Source organism: Drosophila busckii, chromosome 3L, assembly GCF_011750605.1.
Source record: "Drosophila busckii strain San Diego stock center, stock number 13000-0081.31 chromosome 3L, ASM1175060v1, whole genome shotgun sequence".
Lineage (NCBI taxonomy): Eukaryota > Metazoa > Arthropoda > Insecta > Diptera > Drosophilidae > Drosophila > Drosophila busckii.
In genome coordinates this window covers 2,788,000-2,808,810 of record NC_046606.1, presented here as the reverse complement: position 1 = coordinate 2,808,810, position 20,811 = coordinate 2,788,000, and the positions used below count along the sequence as shown (strand labels likewise).

The following is a 20,811-nucleotide window of genomic DNA, read 5'->3' as shown; positions in this document are numbered from 1 at the left end:
ATATATGTTTTATTAAATAAACCGAAATATTAAAGTACAATAATATTGAAATTCTGCTGTGTAGACGGCTAAGTTGATGTTGGCGTTGATTGCTGTTTACTGCTGCTGACTGGAAGCTTGCTGCAGCCAATGCTTATTCAAGTCCAGATGTGTGGTCATGTGGTTAAGTGTGTGTCCCAGAAGACAGCATGTCGCTTAATGATTGACTGGTTAGCTGCAAGTCCGTCATTCGATTGTGTTGTATATTGTTGTATTGTAGATTGTAGAGGATTTTGTTGTCAACATTTCGGCTTACTTTAGTACGTCTAGGAGAAACTATGTTATGCCATATTCATATCCTACGTATTGGTAATGTTAGATACAAATCAATATTTGTTAAACTTGTGGCTGCTCTTCAGCTTACTGCATCATTTGTGTTAAGAGAGTGTGTGTGTGTTTAGTAGTTTTAAGTATGTAAAGTGTGTTTTGTGTTGCTTTTGTTACTCTTGCTTGTGTAGCAGTCAATGCCTGGAGCGATGCTCTTCACGTCGATCTCTATCGCGTTCGCGCTCACGCTCACGATCCCTGTCTCTATCGCGTCGCTCACGATCCGATGAACGATAACGCTCTCGCTCCTCGTAGTACCGCTTCGACGACGGTGCCTCAGCAGCCTCTGCTACAACTGGCTCTGGAGATTTACGTGGACGTGCTGAACGACTGCTGCTGGAACAACACCAATCATACATCTTTAAAAGTTCTTTAAATTATGTGCATTCTGCTTCAAATACCTGTCATCTCTGTAGTGATCCTGAGCTTGGCGCTCGCGGTCTCTGCTGCGCGAACGTTCTCTGTAGCTGTTGAAGTGAAATTCAAGTAATACAGTTTGGTTTATACTAAATGGAAACTTACCCTCCATCGCGTTCACGCTCACGATCTCGATCGCGCTCTCGCTCGCGTGATCTCTCGCGATAGCGTGAAGTCGAGCGCTCACGACGTTGTCGACTGCGATGAGAGCGATCCCTCGAGCGTGAACGTTCTCGTCGATTGTAGCTCTTGGCTTCAATGCCATGAAGCGTGTCCTGCAGCGAGCTTATTAAAATCTTGCAGCGTTCATCATGCGCAACTTTAGATTGCTTGATGAGTGAAATGGCAGTGACCAGCGTCTCAATGGCGCTGGAGTATTCGCCAGTTGCAGCATCCGAAACAGCTCTGTGGGAAATAATGTTCATAGTAAGAACTAATTCAGAAGTAAGTTCGTGAAAGTTGTTTACCTGGCTATGGCAGAACTGCTGACGGTGCGATTTCTGCTCATGACCTCTTCGAACTCCACTTCCGTTAACCCAGATGGATCGGGGAAAGAGCCTGGTGGCTTGCCTTGAGGTGGTCCTGGCCAAGGATTACGTGGCCCACCTTGCTGGGCAAAGTGTGGTGGCGGTCCGTGCTGTGGCGGCATATTCATGCCTGGCTGCGGTCCTGGTTGTCCATGTGGAGGTCCACCCATTCCCGGATGCGGCGGCGGTGCTCCTTGTTGATTGAAGAACGCTGGGTTCACGTGTGGTGCAGGAGCGCCATGTGGCCCGGCTGAGCCAGGCGGCGGTCCAGGTCCCATTTGTGGTCGTGGGGGACCCTGCATATGTGGTGGCCCTTGAGGCGGAAAACCGCCATGCATTGGCGGCCGTCTCCAATCAGGCCCCGGGCCAGGGCCTCGCACTGGCATGCCCATGGGACCCTGGAACTGCAAAAGCAAAGCAGCGAATACAAGATTTAGTGATGGGCATGCATGGATACATTTGGTTAGAGATTGACATTGCTAGTTATCGTGAGTGTACATTAGGTTTCAAGCCTCTGCATGATTTGTGGGTGTGGCGGTTATAGTTACAATGTATAGTTATATAAATGTTCTGAATACAATTTATGTGAACTTCTAATGCCGTACACTAAATTAACTTAAGTAGGTTAGTTTCGAATCAGTTTTGTCTACTGTATTATTATAAAATAGATATAGACATCTTGCAAGACATTATATAAATATAATGGTATATTTGGGTTTGCATTTGATTTTGTTTTTAGGGATTTGTTACCATTGGTGGTCGATGCTGCATAGGTCCGTTTGGTGGACCCGGTCGGGGCCCACCTGGACGTTGAGCTGGCCATTGCCCTTGCGCTGGCGGATACCTGGGTGGCGGCTGTTGGTTGCCCATTGGGCCGCCCTGTTGATGCATTGGCGGCTAATAAATTTACGTATTGTATTATTGTTGTTGTAGTAGTAGTAGTAGTTGTTGTTGTGGGTAGATGTGTGCGTAAGCGTTGTCAAAAACACATGGAATAGAATATAAATACAAATCGTAATACATAAACATGTTTTATATATAAATATATGTATTTTAATATCATATTTTATAGATAGGTAGTACATATTAGATACATGAATAGTAGATAGGAACATACGCAAAACATTTACAAAATTATAAATCATAAACTATAATTATAGCCTAGAGCTGCTATTAAGTAAGATTGATCTAAAATTTTACTAAATTACGATTCCGGATAGATAAGATATATGTCAACAAAAATATATTTATAAACTATAATTCAATAAAACATAAGAAAATTGCTCTGAAATTACTTTAATCAAACCAAAACATAATATTTTACTTAAATAGAAAAACAAAATAAATAAACAGCCTTAGAGTCGAATATAATTAGCATCACATCAGTAAGTAGTATCAACGACTATAGTCTTTGGTAGTATACAAAATCTCTTAATTTTTTCTTCTTAATCATTTCTTTGACTATATTGACAAGACTTTATCGATTTATTTCAAACTCTCGGTTGAAGTCATGCCTTATATGTTTTTTACTACATAATTAATGAAGTTAATTATATACATATGTCTATGCTAAAGTATAATTTTTTATACAATTTTAAAGCTTAATTTTCTTTTAAGTTACCATCAGTCTTTTTGTTTTTTATTAAACTATGGTTGTTGTTCTTTTAATTATACGATCGTTTAACAAACATTTTAATTCTTAAATGAATGCGAACATATATTCGACTTGCGTGATATTGAAATTTTGCATTCAGAACAATTTCAATGAAAGAAATATAGTTAAAAAATAATAAATGTGAATGGCGTTGTTAATTTTGGGAGCCAAACTGTAAGAACTCTTTGTTAGGCTCTTTGGGAGTCAAAGGGTAATTGGAGCATGGTAATCAAACTTAAGAAAATAAATACAAATTATAAATCAAAAGGCTTACCTGCATACGCGGTGGACCAGAGTTTTGTCCAACTTGCGGAACTTGCGACATGTGGGGTCGGTATTGACCTTGCGGCATGTTGGGATTCATGCGTGGTGCATGACCTGGCGGCCCACCTTGCGGAACGCCCGGATGCGGTTGCATTGGACCGCCCATATTGGGTGGTGCTGGACCGCGTGGAGGACCATTTTGCTGCGGTGGCGGCACTGGACGCGTTTTTTGCAGACTTTCAAATTGAGTGAGCGCCTGCTTGCTTGGATAGGTGACCACTACGGTCTGGCCATGCAGCTCCTTCTTGGGTAATTGATCAAGCACTGTGCGTAAACTTGGCTCTGAACCAAGTGATATAACGCTGAAACCTTTGGATTGACCATTTGCACGATTTTCAAAGAACTTGACTTCCTGTAGATCATTGACTCCAATGTCGCGCAAGGCGTTGGAGATATCTTGGTCGGTGGTCCACCAGGTCAAATTGCCTACATATAGTTGATAGCGTCGGTTCATTGTTGGAGTTTGGTTACCACTGCCCTGATGGTAAACTCCATTGGGTCCCACGCCACTCGAGCCATCTATAGAGCCTGGTCCAGAATTATTATCGCCCGTAGGCGTGCCACCACCGCCGCCGCCGCCTGCAGCTATTGGCTCGGTGGGCCCACCAATGTCATCATACAAATCGACGCCATCACCACCAAATTCATCCTTTTGAACATTGTAAAAAATAAATCGTTAAACTGCTACCAATTTCTTATGTATTCATGCATACACACATGTATACATATACATATACGAGTGTACACACACACGCATATGAATAAAAAATGTGCCTAGCGCTCTTACCTGAACTTGCCCGGTAAAGTCCTTGTCCAAATCTTCAGCATACAAGTCAAGCACCACGCCGTCAGCCATGGTTGCGTGAGCTAAACTTGAATTACTATAACTTATAAACACACGCGATTTTTAACTGTGCGGTGCACACTTTTCTTTTTTTTACACTTTTACACACACAATCACAGAAGCCGCTCGATTAGTCGGTCAAGCGAGCCACCGGCATGCGCGGCGAAAGTACAAATGTAAGCAGTTGCCCAAGTTTGGCAATTAGCTTTAATATTTCCGATTATTAATATGCAATATTCACATATATTTTATTTACATTATAAACAATACCGCTTTTTTCGGCTTCGCGAAAAAATTTTCAGCTAAAAATGGCGGAGGTGCGTAGTGTGACCATATAAACCGAAGTAAAGAATTCTTGCCGCAGCGACTTACATCACTGCTTATCCACTGTGCTTACCAACACTGTTTAGTATTTGCGCCAATTTAAAACAAATTAAATCATTTTATTATTTTTATATTAAAATGTAATTGTGTATTTCTTATATGATATTATAAGCAGCATCTAGTGCAGATAAGGGTTCCTGGGGCGTAGACTACAATAAGTTGTGCCAGGCCCAATGCATGAGGCATATGCCATTAGATGGGGCAAAGTGCTTTGCTCATAAACGCCAGTGAATAAATGTGCCCACGGACCTATAAAGACAAAAATATAAAGGAATAGCATTTCCATAGTACACAATAATAAATGAACCAAAAACTTACCATTAGCATAAACAGCAACATCGCCGCCGCCATGAGTTTCTTCAGCCATGGGAACGCCATGTGGATAGATTGTATCCTTATGGCCTATATTAGCATTTGTGAGATCAACACGCTCTACTTTTCCATCAGCATTTGTTGTAAAAAACTTTTCGAAATCCGCGCCATTAGCATAAGATAATGTTGCAAAGGGTTTATTATCCTTATCACTCAATTCAGAGTTAAGGCCAGTTATGCTATTGTTTATATCAGGGTAGCCATTTATAGTCATTGTATGACCATGATCCGCACTGACTACAATAAGAGTTTCCCAGGGATTTGTCATTTGGAGCGCTCTCTTAACAGCTGCTGAAAATTGTGCAGTTTCATCCAATGCTTTTTTAGCTTTTGTCTCGTGATGAGCATGATCAATGCGTCCGCCTTCTACAAACAAAAAGTAACCCGCAGGATCGTTGGACAATACTTTAATGGCCGCCGCAGTCATTTCCGAAAGACTTGGTGTGTCTATGCTATCATCTAAATTATAGGCCAAGTGCGAAGAATTGAACAAACCAAGCAAATAGTCTGTACGGCTCGGATTGATCTTAGAAAGCTCAGTGCGGTCGAATACTGTATGGACTCTACCACGTTTGTTTTTCTTCCACTCATCGATTAGATTTCGTCCATCCAAGCGTTGGCCTTTCTTGCCATATTTGTCTGTGACTGTGTTGGGTAGAAATTTGGAGGTGCCACCGCCCAGTACAACTCTCAGACGCTTACCCACCTCGCCAGTAACTAATTGATCAGCAATATCTGGGCAGTTGGCAGGATTTTGACCCAAATCCTTTACATCGAAATCGCTTTCAAAGTCCCGATTTGAGGTGTGCGCATACAGACCAGAAGGAGAAGCGTGGGTGACACGTGTCGTTGTAACAAGTCCAGCGGACTTATGTGCGCGCAGGGCCCACTCCGCTATGGACGACAATTGATTGCTTGGCTTTTTTGCAGCAGCACAGTCATCCAGCTTCACATCCGCCGAAACACCAATAGTCCTGTAGTTTGCCTTTGCGCCACATAAATAAGCAGACGCCGTGCACGCCGAATCTGCTACTTGTCTGTCCGCGCAGTATGTCTGCAAATGTATACAAAGAAAATAAATTAAAAATATAATAGATTGTGATGTGTGTGTGAAAAGAAAAACTAGTAAAAAAAAGACAAAAATAATTTTCGATTTAAAAATTAAAATCATTACAAACCTTAGACAATCCCACATGCTCAAATTTCTCAAACTCCAGACGATTGCGTTCACCTATAATGCCTTTAAGCTGACCTTCATAGATGCGTCCAGCCGTAACCGTGGGCACGCTCATACCATCGCCTATGAAAAATATAATATTCTTGGCCAAAAAATAATTTCGCTCTACCAGGAGTTTCCTAGTGACTTCCGAATACGCATCTTGGTACCAAAATTCCTTTTTCTTTAGTGTATCTTTGTTTTTGACATTCCAGCTGGGATCTGAATAAATGAAGTTCACACATGAGATTCAATTAGCACTTTATTAGACTAATTAATACGTCTAGTTTTACACACCCATTAAAATTGTATATAAGCTTAATTTCTATATTTAAAATTTGAAACTTTTCAATAAATGTATGTATAGAAAAGATATAAAATAAATTAACAAAAGCATTCTTTTGCCTTTCTTTTTATTTAATTTGTTTATATATTCTACTCTCGATGCTTTGCACTCTCACTGTTATACTGTTCATATAAGCACCGTTAGTTGTCACGCACCTGGCCCATATATGTATTGACAAAAGCCTAAAGTTATTTGAATGAAGAGCGTTAACCAAAAAGCACGCATCGTCAACAAGTCTGCCGAATTTTGATGAACTAAGATGAATAACTTTCGGAGACCCGAGCCACAATGACTACGGAAACTGACTAACCAGAAAAGAAGGAACACAAGCTTATTTATACTTTCAAAAATAAAAAGAATTTAAATAATTTATTTGGTATAGAACATACGGTAAATTAATATTAGCTTTGAAACGAAATACCGGTCTTGTTAGCTAATACAATACATCCTATAGTATGTGTTTTTCTACCTGCATCGCCTCAGTATTTCTAATTAATATGCATTTACTTGATGGAGACCTTTGATAAGTTAAGCCACGACGCTAAATCTTTTACTGCAGCATCGTCAAAGAAAGTTGAATAATAAATAGAAAGAATGCCCACTGTTTTTATTGAGGATTAGAATATTAAGGAAACATACACAAGAAGATAAAAGACATCAAAGCTGTATAAATTAAAATCACACTGAACTTTTACATTCTGAGCATTATTAGATATGCATGGAGCTTAGTTTAATTGGTTTTTTATTATTATTAGTCTAGAAATATGCATGTGTGTGATAGCATATTTGAAAACGTAAGCTGCGATTGCAAGTATAGCTGGGATTATGATTTTTTTTAGCATCTTTAGTTATATTCCAAGGCTTATGTATAATATTTAAATATAATATTCAAAACTAATTGAGATATATTATTATTTACATAGATGAAATATTTAATTGAATTATATACCTGTGCCACTTTCGTATATATTTCTTTTAAATTATAATATTACAGTGTTGGTAACTGCTTAATTAATTACACAGTACTGCATTTTTCTACCCGATGTATCGATTCTATTTCCATACATCGACATTGTTGCCAACTACTCACAAAACATGTAGAGCAACAAAAACAACACAACTCTGCTAAAAATTCACAGTTCGCAATATAATTCGTCTAATTGTTTGTTAATATTCGTTGTATGTACAAGTACTAGTGTTCATTTGGCATGCGCTATATAAAGGTTTGATAACAAAGGTCGCCAAGCATAAAAAAAATAATAAACCAGGTGGGTGATGAGAAAAATTAAGAATTGCAAGTGGCAGACAAAGCAGAAACAAAAAACAAACACACACAAACTTCTGCATAAGTAAAAGTAGACACCGTCATTGTTAGAACGCATAACATGATATAATTGCAAAACCCAGTTCCACTTAGCTGACTTAAGTATAACTTGTATAAATTAGCCAAACAACTATTGTGCGACATTGAAAAATACGTCAGCAAGGTGTCTGCCTACGAAAGCATGGACCTGCAGCATATGGAGAATGGCCTCAGCGGCGGAGGGGGCGGTGGGCTTAGTGAGATTGACTTTCAAAGATTGGCACAGATAATCGCAACCAGCATTGAAAAAGTACAACAAAATGGTGAGTAGCAACAAAAGACATGCGTTATAAAACTATGACTAATCAGCGCCCATTCTACCAAACGTTACACAGTGTCCACTATGCAGCGTATGGTCAATCAGTTGAACACGCCACAAGATTCGCCAGAGCTGAAAAAGAAACTGTAAGCATGCTTTGCAATATGCGTTGTATACTTAATTTGCTTAAACTTATGCATAACTATGTACGGATCATACAGTCACCAGTTGATGACTTACACCAAGCAGCTGGTGACGGATACAAACGGTCAGCTGAAGGAGGTGGATAAGTGCAAGGAGCGACATTTGAAAATTCAACGCGATCGTTTGGTGGATGAGTTCACAGCGGCACTGACCGCTTTTCAAGTATGTTTATCAATTATAGCGATAAGCAAAGTTCGTTATTAGTCATACCTAACTGTTTATTTGTTTTGTAGGCCGTCCAACGCAAAACGGCGGACATTGAAAGGAGTGCGTTACATCAGGCACGCGCGCAAAACTACAGCATTGCACATCCGCCAGGCTCGACACGCAATAGCAGTGCTAATGGCAGCAGCAATGACAGTGGTTCCTTTTTCGAGGACAATTTTTTCAATCGCAAATCAAATCAGCAGCAGCAACAGCAGGTGCAATCACAAATGCAGGAAGAAGTTGATCTACAGGCGCTAGAGGAGCAAGAGCGAGCCATACGCGAATTGGAAAACAACATAGTGGGCGTCAATGAGATCTATAAGAATCTGGGTGCTATGGTCTATGAGCAGGGTGTGACTGTGGACTCCATTGAGTCACAGGTGGAGCAAACAAGCATTTTTGTCTCACAAGGCACAGAGAACTTACGCAAGGCTAGCTCTTACAGGGTATTTAACTGCAATTATCTGCTGTCATTTTTAACTTATATTGAATTCTAATTGCAGAACAAGGTGCGCAAGAAGAAACTCATACTGATTGGAATACTGAGTGCTGTACTCTTGGCCATCATCTTAATATTGGTGTTTCAATTTAAGAACTAAGCGTTGGGCAAGAGGATGAGAAACTTGAGAAAACCAAACTAGTAAATTGTTTTAAAAAGACAAGTGTTGTCGCCTGCAGGTCAACCTTAACTAAAATGTAGACGCATTTGTGGCTTTCAAATTAAAACTTAACTTCCAAAAACAAAAATCTAATTGGCTTAAACGAGAAAGTGTAAGGAAACCAAGTTGCAAGTATCGAAAAGTATTTAAAGCTCAGTTGAAATGCGTTGGCACCCATACACACACCCACATGCAAAATGTTATATACATATATATATATATATATACTTATTTTCTAACAAGTTATGCTTTATTTAATATACTACTTATATTATATTATATTTTAATCATAGTGCACTTTGTATTGTATTATATGGATTCTCAAATTCGTTGGCTGCAAAAATTAATACTTTCCCCCAAAACTAACTCATTTGCTAGAACTTTGTAATGTATTTAAGTTTAAGAGCAAGGCATAAAAGCATATACGATAATAAATATACAAAATTATTAAAAAAAAAATCTGTAATAATGCAGTTCAAAATCCTTTTATAAAAAACAACTCAAGCACCTCATTTCGTGGCAAACAGCACCAAATGAATGAATCAATGAATGGACTGAAGCTCAACACCAAATTCGATAAGTATTTAAAATGTGCCAGCTCATGGCCGTTGGTCGCGTCATCAGCTTGCCTTAACGATCATTAAGATACGTTGTCCACCGATGGAACGCATGCTTGAACGGCTTAGCCTAAGGCTGGAGCACGCCTGGGTGTTCAACTTACACATTAATGCAATGCTGCAGACGAGATCTCTTTCTCGCTATATAATATATATATATATATATTTGTAGTGTGTGTGTGTGTATATCCACTTGAACCGCCAGCCGTGGTTGAGGTGTGTCAAGTAAAGGGTTTCCTCGCTTGGACTCTGTGCCTGCATACAAATTGAGTTTAAATTTTTTGCCAATTCACTGACATTGATAGTTCGTTTGGGCATCGTTTGTGTCGTGTTGGTGGCTTCTTATCCACTTGTTGGCATCGAGTGGTTTTCTCGCATGCATTTAAGTGCAGCTCATTTCCTTCTCTATCGACTTGGGGCAACCACAACGCATTTTGCCAAGTCATGAAGCTATTTTTAAAAATCAAGACAAGTTTTATGTGCACACTTTTTTAATGGGGCTATGTTGGAATTTTTTAAATAGTTTGTAAAAATATAATAGATTATAATAAATAATATTTTAAAGTATTTCGCATGATAACAAAGAATATAAAAAAATTATGTGGTAGTCAAAGAAATAAACAAATCAAATTACAGTTTGACTTTAAAAACTTTTACAGAAATAATATGTAAAAAATAACTTTAGACACATAATTGACTGTCTAGGAACAACGATAACAGTAGAATATTTTATCAGTAGCATCTACTGCCAAATGGGCAACTTACGTAGGGTATTTACACTTCGACATGCTGTGAAGCTGCTTTAATTTCATGTTTTTCTTGTGCCTGCTTGACTGTCAGTGGCTGTCTAAATACGTCACCGAGTTTTTTTTTCTTACTGCTGCTCTCGGTTTTCGAATTAAATTATTGATTGGTCGTCGATTGGGGGAAGAGGGTTACAGTTTATGACACGGCCTAATCACATCGATTATCGTACTCCGTACATATGACACTTGCATTGCTTCCATTCATCATAATTTTGTGTGTTGTGGACAAAATCCAGTGTCTTGGCTACAGGTCACGTCGCCCGACGGCTTCAAGTGCACAGAAGGTGTTGGACATTAGGCAAACGATGCACACCTCGCCGCACAGCAGGTAGTCCAAATAGTGGCATGTCCGATTGCCTGCTTTGCTGGCTGGCTGGCTGGTTGGCTGGCTGTGTGATCTATGAGCTGTTTGCATAGGAACAGAGCCCATAATAATATTTACAGTTGAGCTGTCTTGCTGGCTGGCTGGCTAACTGGGCAAGAATCTCATTTGCAAAGTCATTTTGTCTAAATAAATCCAGCCTACAGCAGTGAGCAGTGTGCGTCTTTTCCCAACTTATGTTTTGACTTGCATTCAGTACGACAGACAATGCAGTGAATGGAATACAAATCTCTTAAAAATGTCGCCCGCATTGGCATCAACACTGACAAGACGCGATTAGATTCATTACCGTGACATAAGCCATATGGGACATACACTCGCTTGGCCAATCTAGACTGAAAATAAAGGAGGAAAATTAGAAGCGCATGTGCGATTGCGAGAAGAAAAATAAATCCTCCCTGCAACAATTTTCTACATAATTCACATACTCTCAATAACACACAACAGGTTTCAATCACATCGTCTCTTAGGGCTGCCTCAAAACCTGCCAAAGCAGGCCAGCAGCAACGGACAACATATGTCTAACACCTAGCATTAACAACGCACCGCTGAGAGAGCTCAATTTATAATGTACATCTCCCAAGCTTCAAGATATTAACACCATAATATAAGTCTATATACGAGATCTATACACGACTACTCTCAAATATATCCACGCCTCATACACCTAGCCCTTCTTGATCACGCCAGTATGCATGGCCCCAGCGCTCATTGATCATCACCTGCGTGTCATTCTACATTAATGTAACCTACTGTGAAAGATACATAATATCTCAACGACCTATAATTTATGTTAATCGTATAATTGAATAAAATTTAGCAGCATTGTTGTTGCCGTTATTCTTAATAACCTATATTAACTATCTCTAATACGAACGATAGAACTTTAACTACTAAATGACTCTATCAGCATAGTAAAATAAGACTATATCTATATCGGACAAAAGTTAGACTGCGTAGCACGTACCATAATATGAAATTAGAGCTTCTATATCATACCATCAGAAAAGAACGTCGATAACAATGAAGATCTCGCCAATCATGGACGAGCGTACGGAAGATAAAGAAACCGGCACAGGGCCTGAAGTTTCAGGCGGTGGAGAGCTATGAGCGAATGGACGATACGACCAAGTGGACTGTACGATCACAACTTTAACCTAGCATCAAAAAGCTATATCAAATTGTGACCCGTCTTCGGTTTAACCTACATCAATCTAAAAGTTTGAACTGAAGAACAGACAAGAGACAAATAGGCACACATATTAAAACTTGCGACCACTTCTGTTAATAAGTACACAAATTGCCGCACACATCTCGTACAACAAGACACGTCTCACATAACTTGATAATTAAATCACGTATAGTATTATATCATACTATCTTGACAAACTATAGATGTATTAAGAAATCAATCCGTAACGAAAAAGATTAAAAATATCCACGAAATATATAAAGTTTCATTGCCACCTGTCCCTATTTTCAATATCTAATCAGCTTAAACTAACCGTACTGCTATACTTTCTCAGGTATAACGAGTGGTTGCGCGAAGCCACAATACTGTTTACGCGCGAGCGCCACCGCCAGCTTAATCAACCACTGTGATTCAACAATTCAAAGTGTCTCGCGCACATTTCGACAGAATGATCTGCGCGAAATATGGCAAGACCGGCTGAAGCAACCTCTCATGAGCCCGCGCGCTTTGACTCCTGCCCGATCATCCCGCATACCAACACCGCTGCCGCGCGCTATCATTCATCCAAATGAAGTTCTCACCTACATGGTCAAACGCTATAATTGACTATGTTACAGAGAGCGCAAAATACTAAACCGCCAAGCCTGGCGGCTGCCCCACGAGTATTAGCTGAAGGGTCTGAGCTGAGTAACGCACCACGATGAATTGCACTTCTAATGAGACTACAACAGATGAAAGTCCGCGCTGCGCAAAGCAATCAACCTAATCAATGCCTAAAATAGTCCAAATATTTAGAACAGATTAGCCAAGCTTACTCAAATGCAAAATTTCTCTCTCATGCTCAACAGGACGAGTCTCTTATAAGAGTCTTCACATTAATAATAACATCAATCATACTAATTATTATCAAATCACACAATTAACAATGTAACACACAATAATTGGAATCATAAAGTCTGTTCTAAAAGCAATTATCTTGTACTGCTTCACTAGCATCAACACCGCTTTAAATGCAAATTTTTTGTTTTCGAATTTAATTATAGTTTAAAAAATTTATTCTTATTCGTAGAACTAGCTAGACAAACAGCCCTCTATATATCATGGTATGCTGACTTGAGCTACGCAGCGAAGTACACAACAGACCAGGCAAACTCCTACCTACGAATGTTACTATAGCACCGTATCAATTAATGTCAGACACAAACAAATAGGATCGACTCAGCTAAATTCCGAGCAGCTAACTGAAGCTGCCGAGATCAAGCGCCTAAGACAACGCGAAACAATCAAAAAACCATAAAACGAGCCGCATAGACAGCCGCGCATAGACACAAGACAACACCGCGTCCACCGTCTGCAAAAACTTTTCCACACACAAATACGCCCAAGCAAACAACGCGGTGCTTCTTGTGAGCATGCTGTCTTTTGAGATATATATCTGCAATCCTAGCGTTAAAGACGACAGGGTAATACAAATAGCTATTATATTCGAGACATCTAGGATGCAAGATATGTAGAGACGACAGAAGCACCCGTCAGAATAACACAGTCAATAAGCCATAGCACTATACTTGGCAGATTCGCGATATGCATATACCATCCTACGATTATATACAACACATATTACGACCAATAAGAGACGTGGCACAACTCAAAGTAGTGCAGACACATAAAAAAGAATCGAGCAAAGCGTACGTAGATGCCATTGCAGTTGTCTCCTAGAGACTGCTGCGCACGCGAGCAGCCAGTCAGCGCCTGGACATAGTAAAGCGAGCAACACAATTATGTCTATAAACATCTGATAATGCCACGACCAGACAAGATGCTTAGATAGAACTAAATACGCTAATGCACGCGTAAGCCATCCGCGTGCTATACTAATACAACTTGATCATTATGCCCTTGATCCCAGCGTCGTGCGGCCAGATCGTCGCTAGCTAGGTCTACTTCGCGGATCAGCGCCCGCAGACAACTCAAGCCGACTCAACCGTCACACTGCTCTTATGTCCATATTTCACTTCGCTTATGCGTCTGCCACAAGTGCAGTTCAATTGTAGGTAATTTAATCATGCGAAGTGCATAGGCAAACTAGAGCAGGTACAGAGATAAGACCGATATAACCAATCGCTCATAAAAAGATTTTATAAGCTCACAGAATTCACAACACCCGTACCCATAGAGACTAATAAAAAAAAAAAATTGTAACAAAAAGAGCAGCAAATCCAAAGCTGTAACAACAGCCAGCTTCTGCTATTAGTTAATAAAAGGGGCCGGGGGGGCTGTTTGGCCTGTCATGCGCGCCTCGTTTATGGTTTTTTGATTGTTTTTCTTAGCGTTGCAGCTTCAGCTTAGCCAATGCTGCTGCCACTAATTGTGACTGACATTAATGTCACGCTGTATTAAATATAGAGCTGCTGCCTGTTTCCCCCTGCCAGTCAGTCAGCTCCATTTCATAGGGCGTGTGCTCTACGCGGTGTTGACAGCTAGTGACAGACACATTCATTAGCCTGCCATGATTCATATGTGTATGCATTGGCTTTAGCATTAGTGCAAGTGATTTAGAGCTTAGACTCTCTCTCTGCAGGCAATTTATCAATTGCATAGCTTGTGCTTTAATTGTTAAATAAACTTTGGCTTGATTTGTGTGCAGCGGCCAGCCCAAGTGGCTGCCAAGCAATTATGGATTACAAAACTCAACTCGTCCGCCCATATGGGCGAATAATATTTTCTTTGTAAATATTAAGCTGACCAGCTAGGGGAGAACTTCATTTGGCATGCATGCTGGCGGCCAAGCTTGAACACACAGCGGGCGCGGCCAAGTAGCCTGCGGTTGCTTTTCCAACGCACGCGACAATGCGAAAAATTGTGCAATCGATTGATAAGCTATAGGGGGTGGCTAAAACATTGGAGCTTGGAGCACACACATGTTATACACTGAGAAAGTTCGCATAAATTAAGTTTAAACTGATTGATATTGGAAATAAGACAGTATGAATATATTTGGGATATATCATTTTCAGTCATTAATTCTATTATTCGATATATGAATTATTTGGTCATTGGCCATTTGCAATTAAAGTGAAATATTTAATCATGCAAAGTTTTTTGTCGCCACCTTTGCAGATTAGTCAAACAAGCCACACATGATAAGCTTCGTTGTATGTGTAAGCTTCGGTCGTTGTCTTCGTTAAGTTCAGTTGACAAATCAGAGCTGTAGCTGTTCTTATCTCGTGATCGCTGATTGGCGACGCTTTTCTTAGTTTGCTTAGAGCTCTTTTACTTTCTCTCGCAACGCTAAACTCTAGTCGTTGATTGTTTATTCTTATATATTATCAATCTATCGTTCATAAGCAATATTGGTTATCTTATTATAGTTACTATTAATCGCTGGCTTTTTCTTTCAGTGCACATATGTGGAGGTGAAATCAAAAAAGCGCTGCGCTTCAATCAAAGGCTAGTCTATGGCGTATCTAGTCTATCTTATGCCTGATTGTTTTTTATGCATAACAAGCCTTGGGGTTACATTTATAATAGACTCAGCTCGTAGTTACAGGTGCAAAAGTTCTCACAGCAGCAGCAGCAGCAACTTGAGCACCTTTTTTTCTTAGGGAGTAAATTCTGTAGAAATTCAATGGAATTTTTTTCTTATTCACAGTTTTTTTTTTTTTTTTTTTTAGCTGGCAAGCGGCATTCCCAACATCTGCATGCACTAAATTAGAGCATGAGTGGCATATAAACATTGAAAACCAGTCGCTCCGCCTGCCCTTTTGCCCAGTTAGTCGCTGGTGAACAGCAAAGTCAAGTGTCATGCTATTTTATCAACGTTTGGAAATTTGTCGCCCGTTTGGCTCAAGTGGCTCTCGGGGCACTGCCAGACGTTGAGGCGACAGTTAGCTAGACGCATTCGATCATATTACAGCACGATCTGCATTGCTAACAATGTCAGTCAGTCAGTGCTCAGTGCTCAACTTGGAGCTGGAGTTGCTTCGACTCTTAATTGTTGGTCATGCACTGACGCTGCAATTTATTTATGCTGCTCCTAATGAGTCTCATATTTATTACACAGACGAGCGCTGAGCACGGGCTTGCAGTCGTTCTCTTTTCTCTTTTTTTTTTTTTGGGTCTAAGGGCGTTGTCGGGGAAATACGTGTCCGATTTCAATAGCGCGCATATATATTTTGAGCTGTGTAATTTGAATATGCACTTGAAATTGCATAAAAAATGATTTGTCGCGCTTTTCTTTGGCCAAACATACACTTATTCCGGTTCAGCGTTACGGAAATACTTAAACACGGTGTATTTGAATTTGAAAATTGTTCAAGTATTTGTTTTGGCTGCATATTTGGTCATGGTTTCGGTCAGGAAATAGGCGTAGCAGTGAATTCATTATGGAATCAGCCTTTGCTTTAATCCTAGCCTTTTGTTGTGCTTATAATCAGCTTGTGCTTGTGTCATATGCTGCCCATCCAAATCAATTAATTTCCCAGCAACACACCCACAAAAGGAGCTGCCAAAAAATTGCGTAGAGTCGACTCTCCAGGTACAGACTTGAGGCTGCCGCTGGGCTCGAATTGATAACATTGTAACATGGCAAGGCAGCAACAAAGCGTTTGAATTTTCTGCATATAAATGAATTAATTTGCTCACTCACACACAGATACACACACACACACAGACGCACATAGATAGAGCTATCAAGCGTAGACAGTCAGCGGCAAAAGGCTCAAACTTGCTCCAGGCTGTATGCTGGGCTAATTTCCATAAACCCACGTTGCTGTAGAAGTCGCAACGCCATTGTTATGCTAAGTGCACTAGTATGTGTATGTGTGTGTGTGTGTGTGTGTGGGTTGGCAAAAAGGGGTTGGTTGGACCACCAGGTTTGAAGTGAGCAACGCCTAAGCTCACCACCAAGACAAATTGTTGCGCAAACCCATGTAAGCACCTTAAATAACTGCCAGAGCCTGCAATGTAACAGTAACTGCTCCTTTTTTTTTCTAAACAATAAGCAGCTATTTTCTCACATGAGAGACTGAGTGAGAGCTGGAGAGAGTGCAGCGGACTGTGAGCTGCTTAACCATTGTGTTGTTGCCAGCAATTGCCTGTGAAATTGCATAGAAAAATGCGAATTGCATTAACAGCAACAGCAACAACAACCAGAGCAACTGTTGCTACTGTTGCAACAACAATGCGCATTATACGCCCCTGCGGTCCTGTCAATCACAAGACATAAGGTGTGCGCTGTCAGATTTTCTTGGTTAGCGAACGCTATAAATTTTATACGCTTCTCGAAAACTTTATTTTATGTGCGCTACGCTCGGCGCATCGAACGGAGAACGCCGTTAATTTACGATAGATATAGTACTCCCCATGGTGATTGCCTGTATGAATCGATGTATATACACAAATCCCAAATCATGCCGAACATATTTGAAATTAAACATGCTGCTAAATAGCAGTGGCCAACACATAAGAGGGGTCCACATAGCTTGGCTAACCAAATGCAATGCTGACAGCTCGCGATCTGACTCGGCGGCTTTGCACATTTCAAGACCACAAGCTCCATGGACATGTGTCAAATGTCTGTAAGCGGATGGATGTTGGGCCTGTTTGTAAAGCATTTAAAAAATATTTTCATGTAATTTGGTAAACTAATTGTTGCCGTTTGTTTTGACAATAAGGCATTTGTAGCTTTTCAGCTCGACGATTTGATTGACTTGAGACTGACAGCCCCCAAAGACGACGACTATGGGGGCTACTCATCAGTCTCTACAGTCTCCAGGCACTTTTACATGTTTGTTGTTGTTGCTTAGCTGTTTGTGTTGGGGGTTTTCCGGTAGTCCATGCCGTATTGCATTATCTTTCGACATTAACATGTAATTGATATATACCCCCTCCCCACCAGACTCTCTTTTGTTTACTTTGCATTTTGTTTTTAAACTAATGCCGCTAGCAGTTATATATGCTGACAACCACTTGAACTAGCTGTATATATATTTATATAGTATATCCAGCTTCTTGCGCTGTAATCACTCAAAAATTCTATAGAAAATGCATAAAATAAAATTATATTCAAGCATGGTTTGTATATACAAATTTGTTTGCTGGTAATTAACAAATTTAGGGGAACAAAATCATTAATGCCAACAGTATAAAATCCGAGTTTATTTCCAACAATAATACAAACATTATGCCATACCATAGGCCATACCCTTAAATTCTCACTCTCCCCATTCCCCCCTTTAGCGCCTTGGCTGCTTAGTCACAATGCCTCGTTGTCGTCGTCGCTGCTGCTGCTGCTGCTGCTGCTTGTATATCAAAAAGTCTAATAAGTGCTGAGTATTTTATACATTTGCCTCAGCTATCTATAAATGTGTGTGTGTGTGTGTTAACGGGGGGACTTGTGTTTTTGTTTCTGGGAAAAAACTGTCGACGCAACGTCTACGGTGTGCACGCAGCTTCATAAAACTCAGGCAAGCGCATAACTGCAATGATCATTAAAAAACAAAACAAAACAACAAAAAAAAAAGGTGCAGAACGTTTGCACTTTATGGCCACAACGTTTAGATTAACATGCATATAGTATGATATATGAATTAGTGGCAAATGTGTTAACTTAAACAAGCAATGAATTGTGTGCGGCTTGGGGATATGTCAATTGATATAAAGAATTTCATTCACAGCAGTTTAAAACGTTTATGAATAGCATATAAGGTATTCAAAATATTTATAAGACATTAACTTATAGATAAGTATGAGCAAATAATGATTATTCTGCTAACATGAGCGTGAAATTAAGGAAATATGCATAATATAATAAAGGTTTATAGTAATTTGTTTTACTTATATATTTAATTTATTTCTTGCAGCTTTTTTATGCTATTTTGTAATTCATTAAGCCATGAAATTTTTCAAATTTACATATTTTCTTTTGTTGTTAACACACTTCTCGCTCTCTTTATTTACTTACACTGCCTTTGGGGAAAAACCTTTCTTTTTACGATCGCACTTCAACTCTTTAATTTTCCGCACTTGAAGCTAAAGAAAGTGCCCTTGACATCTTGCTTTAAACTCATTTCCCAGCCTGAACATTTCCTGTTTTGCTAACTGATGATTTTCTCTCTCTCTCTCATTGTGTGCCACTTATACTTGCAACATTTCCGCTCGCAAACATTTGTCAACGATCATTACTAACGTCCAACATCATTATGAACTTGTCGCTAGAAAATGGCGGACAGCAAGCAACCACCCTGTGTGAACTGTAAGTTGCTCGCATAGACAAATATTGAGGTTTTCAATTAGCAGCACCCCCAAAAAAAGTTTGCGCTCTCTTTCGCTCTCTAGACACTAGAGCAAAGTTACCCTGGCTAACAGACTTTATGTCGTCGCTGCGTGTTTTTTGCTTTTCTGGCTTGGCTGCTGCTGCTGCTGTTGCTGTTTTTTGTGGTTGGTTTGGCCCGCTGTCTGTTTGTCTAAAGGATCAGGCGTCTGTTTGCGTATGGGCGCGTTAATTGCCCATAGTGGCAAACGTTTAAAGCCGCCACAAATCCGCCCCAAAACCAAATGTCAAGAGTGTGTGCTCGCCCTCGCTGCTCTGCTCTGCTCTTCTTGCTCTTGTTGTTGTTGTACCTATGCCGCGTTTTGTGTGCTAAAAAGATAAACGCACGGCGCCTGAAAATACTTATGGAATCTCGAGGCCTTGTGCCTTGGCTTGCTTGTTTTTCATGTTGTAAAGTTAATTATAAATTAAATATTGATTCTGTGTCGTGTGGCACACTCGTCTGTGTAACTTACACACACACACACACACATGCGCATTTGTCTGCGTTCGTAGCATGCAATGCTTGCTGCCCCCGCAGCATCAAATTGATTGGTCACATATGATTTATTAATATTTGCTTTTCATTACGCATACGCCACGTTGCAGTTTGCTGTTTGCAGTTCGCAGCAGCAGCCGTTTTAATTGGTTTAAAATTTTCATTGTCGCGCTTTTCCAATATGTGTATACCCAACGCGCTATTTGGCCTGCAGTGGTCTGAGGTTTATAATGGGCGCCAGCTGTGATCTGGCGTATTGGAGAATCGCAATTGCTTTTTGCCTTATGACTTTTATTGCATTTTTCATATGCAGTTGCTGCTTGATATCGACTTTTATATATAGTATTAAAGCGTTGCAGTCGTATTCTTCGAAAATAAAGATTTATAACTGCTGCTCATAAAAATATTATTTTAAAATGATTCTTAAGTGGCAGTGAGTCTTAAAAAACTCAATATATAATGAATTTTTAATAAAAAAATACTGATAAAGAATAAAAATGATTTCTCCAATGTTTAAATATTGAAAAAAATAAATGCAACAAATTAAGCATTAAAATTGAAGACTCAATAAAATTGTTGCAACTTGAGCTGCCAAATGCTGTAGTTCAGCGAGATGAAGTCGATTACCCACAATTTTTAACATAACTTTTTTTAAACTTATAAATTCAATACTACAATATAGCTTTTAAGAAATTCGGTTAATTTTAATCACTTAAATCGCACTGTAAATTAAATGTAATTATTTTGTAAATAATAAAAGGCGCATAAAGATTAAATATTAAATGGATATGATATATCTCTGAAGAACTTACCATTGTATGTGAAGTAGCGACGGCAAAGCAAAAGGACGCGTTTGTATGT

The 20,811-nt window shown here is 39.7% G+C and overlaps 3 protein-coding genes across 6 annotated transcripts; 1 reads left to right on the top strand and 2 right to left on the bottom strand.

Moving 5' to 3' along the window:
• Nucleotides 1–10: 10 nt before the first annotated feature.
• LOC108601127 (cleavage and polyadenylation specificity factor subunit CG7185) lies at nt 11–4,378 on the bottom strand. 4 transcript variants are annotated; one of them, XR_001915213.1, is made up of 8 exons: nt 4,076–4,378; nt 3,239–3,937; nt 2,061–2,207; nt 1,251–1,714; nt 889–1,188; nt 768–833; nt 404–702; nt 11–338 (listed from the first exon to the last, which is right to left on the bottom strand). XR_001915213.1 is itself a non-coding variant. In XM_017989048.1 (7 exons), the coding sequence occupies exons 1-7, from the start codon at nt 4,142–4,144 to the stop codon at nt 501–503; spliced, it is 1,947 nt and encodes a 648-aa protein (XP_017844537.1). In that variant the 5' UTR covers nt 4,145–4,378; the 3' UTR covers nt 12–500. The 4 variants fall into 4 exon arrangements, 3 of the variants coding, with proteins under 3 accessions (XP_017844537.1, XP_017844538.1, XP_017844539.1); XM_017989048.1 differs by having other exon boundaries at nt 12–702; XM_017989049.1 differs by having other exon boundaries at nt 12–699; nt 4,076–4,376.
• Nucleotides 4,379–4,634: 256 nt separating this feature from the next.
• LOC108598075 (alkaline phosphatase, tissue-nonspecific isozyme) lies at nt 4,635–6,405 on the bottom strand. Its single transcript, XM_017984688.1, has 5 exons — nt 6,402–6,405; nt 6,067–6,326; nt 5,591–5,942; nt 4,835–5,533; nt 4,635–4,765 (listed from the first exon to the last, which is right to left on the bottom strand). Exons 1-5 carry the CDS (start codon nt 6,403–6,405, stop codon nt 4,635–4,637), a joined length of 1,446 nt encoding a protein of 481 aa, XP_017840177.1.
• Nucleotides 6,406–7,557: 1,152 nt separating this feature from the next.
• Nucleotides 7,558–9,375, top strand: LOC108598754 (syntaxin-7). Its single transcript, XM_017985489.2, has 6 exons — nt 7,558–7,718; nt 7,897–8,076; nt 8,149–8,218; nt 8,294–8,438; nt 8,510–8,929; nt 8,987–9,375. Exons 2-6 carry the CDS (start codon nt 7,956–7,958, stop codon nt 9,080–9,082), a joined length of 852 nt encoding a protein of 283 aa, XP_017840978.1. The 5' UTR covers nt 7,558–7,718; nt 7,897–7,955; the 3' UTR covers nt 9,083–9,375.
• The last annotated feature ends 11,436 nt before the right edge of the window (nt 9,376–20,811 follow it).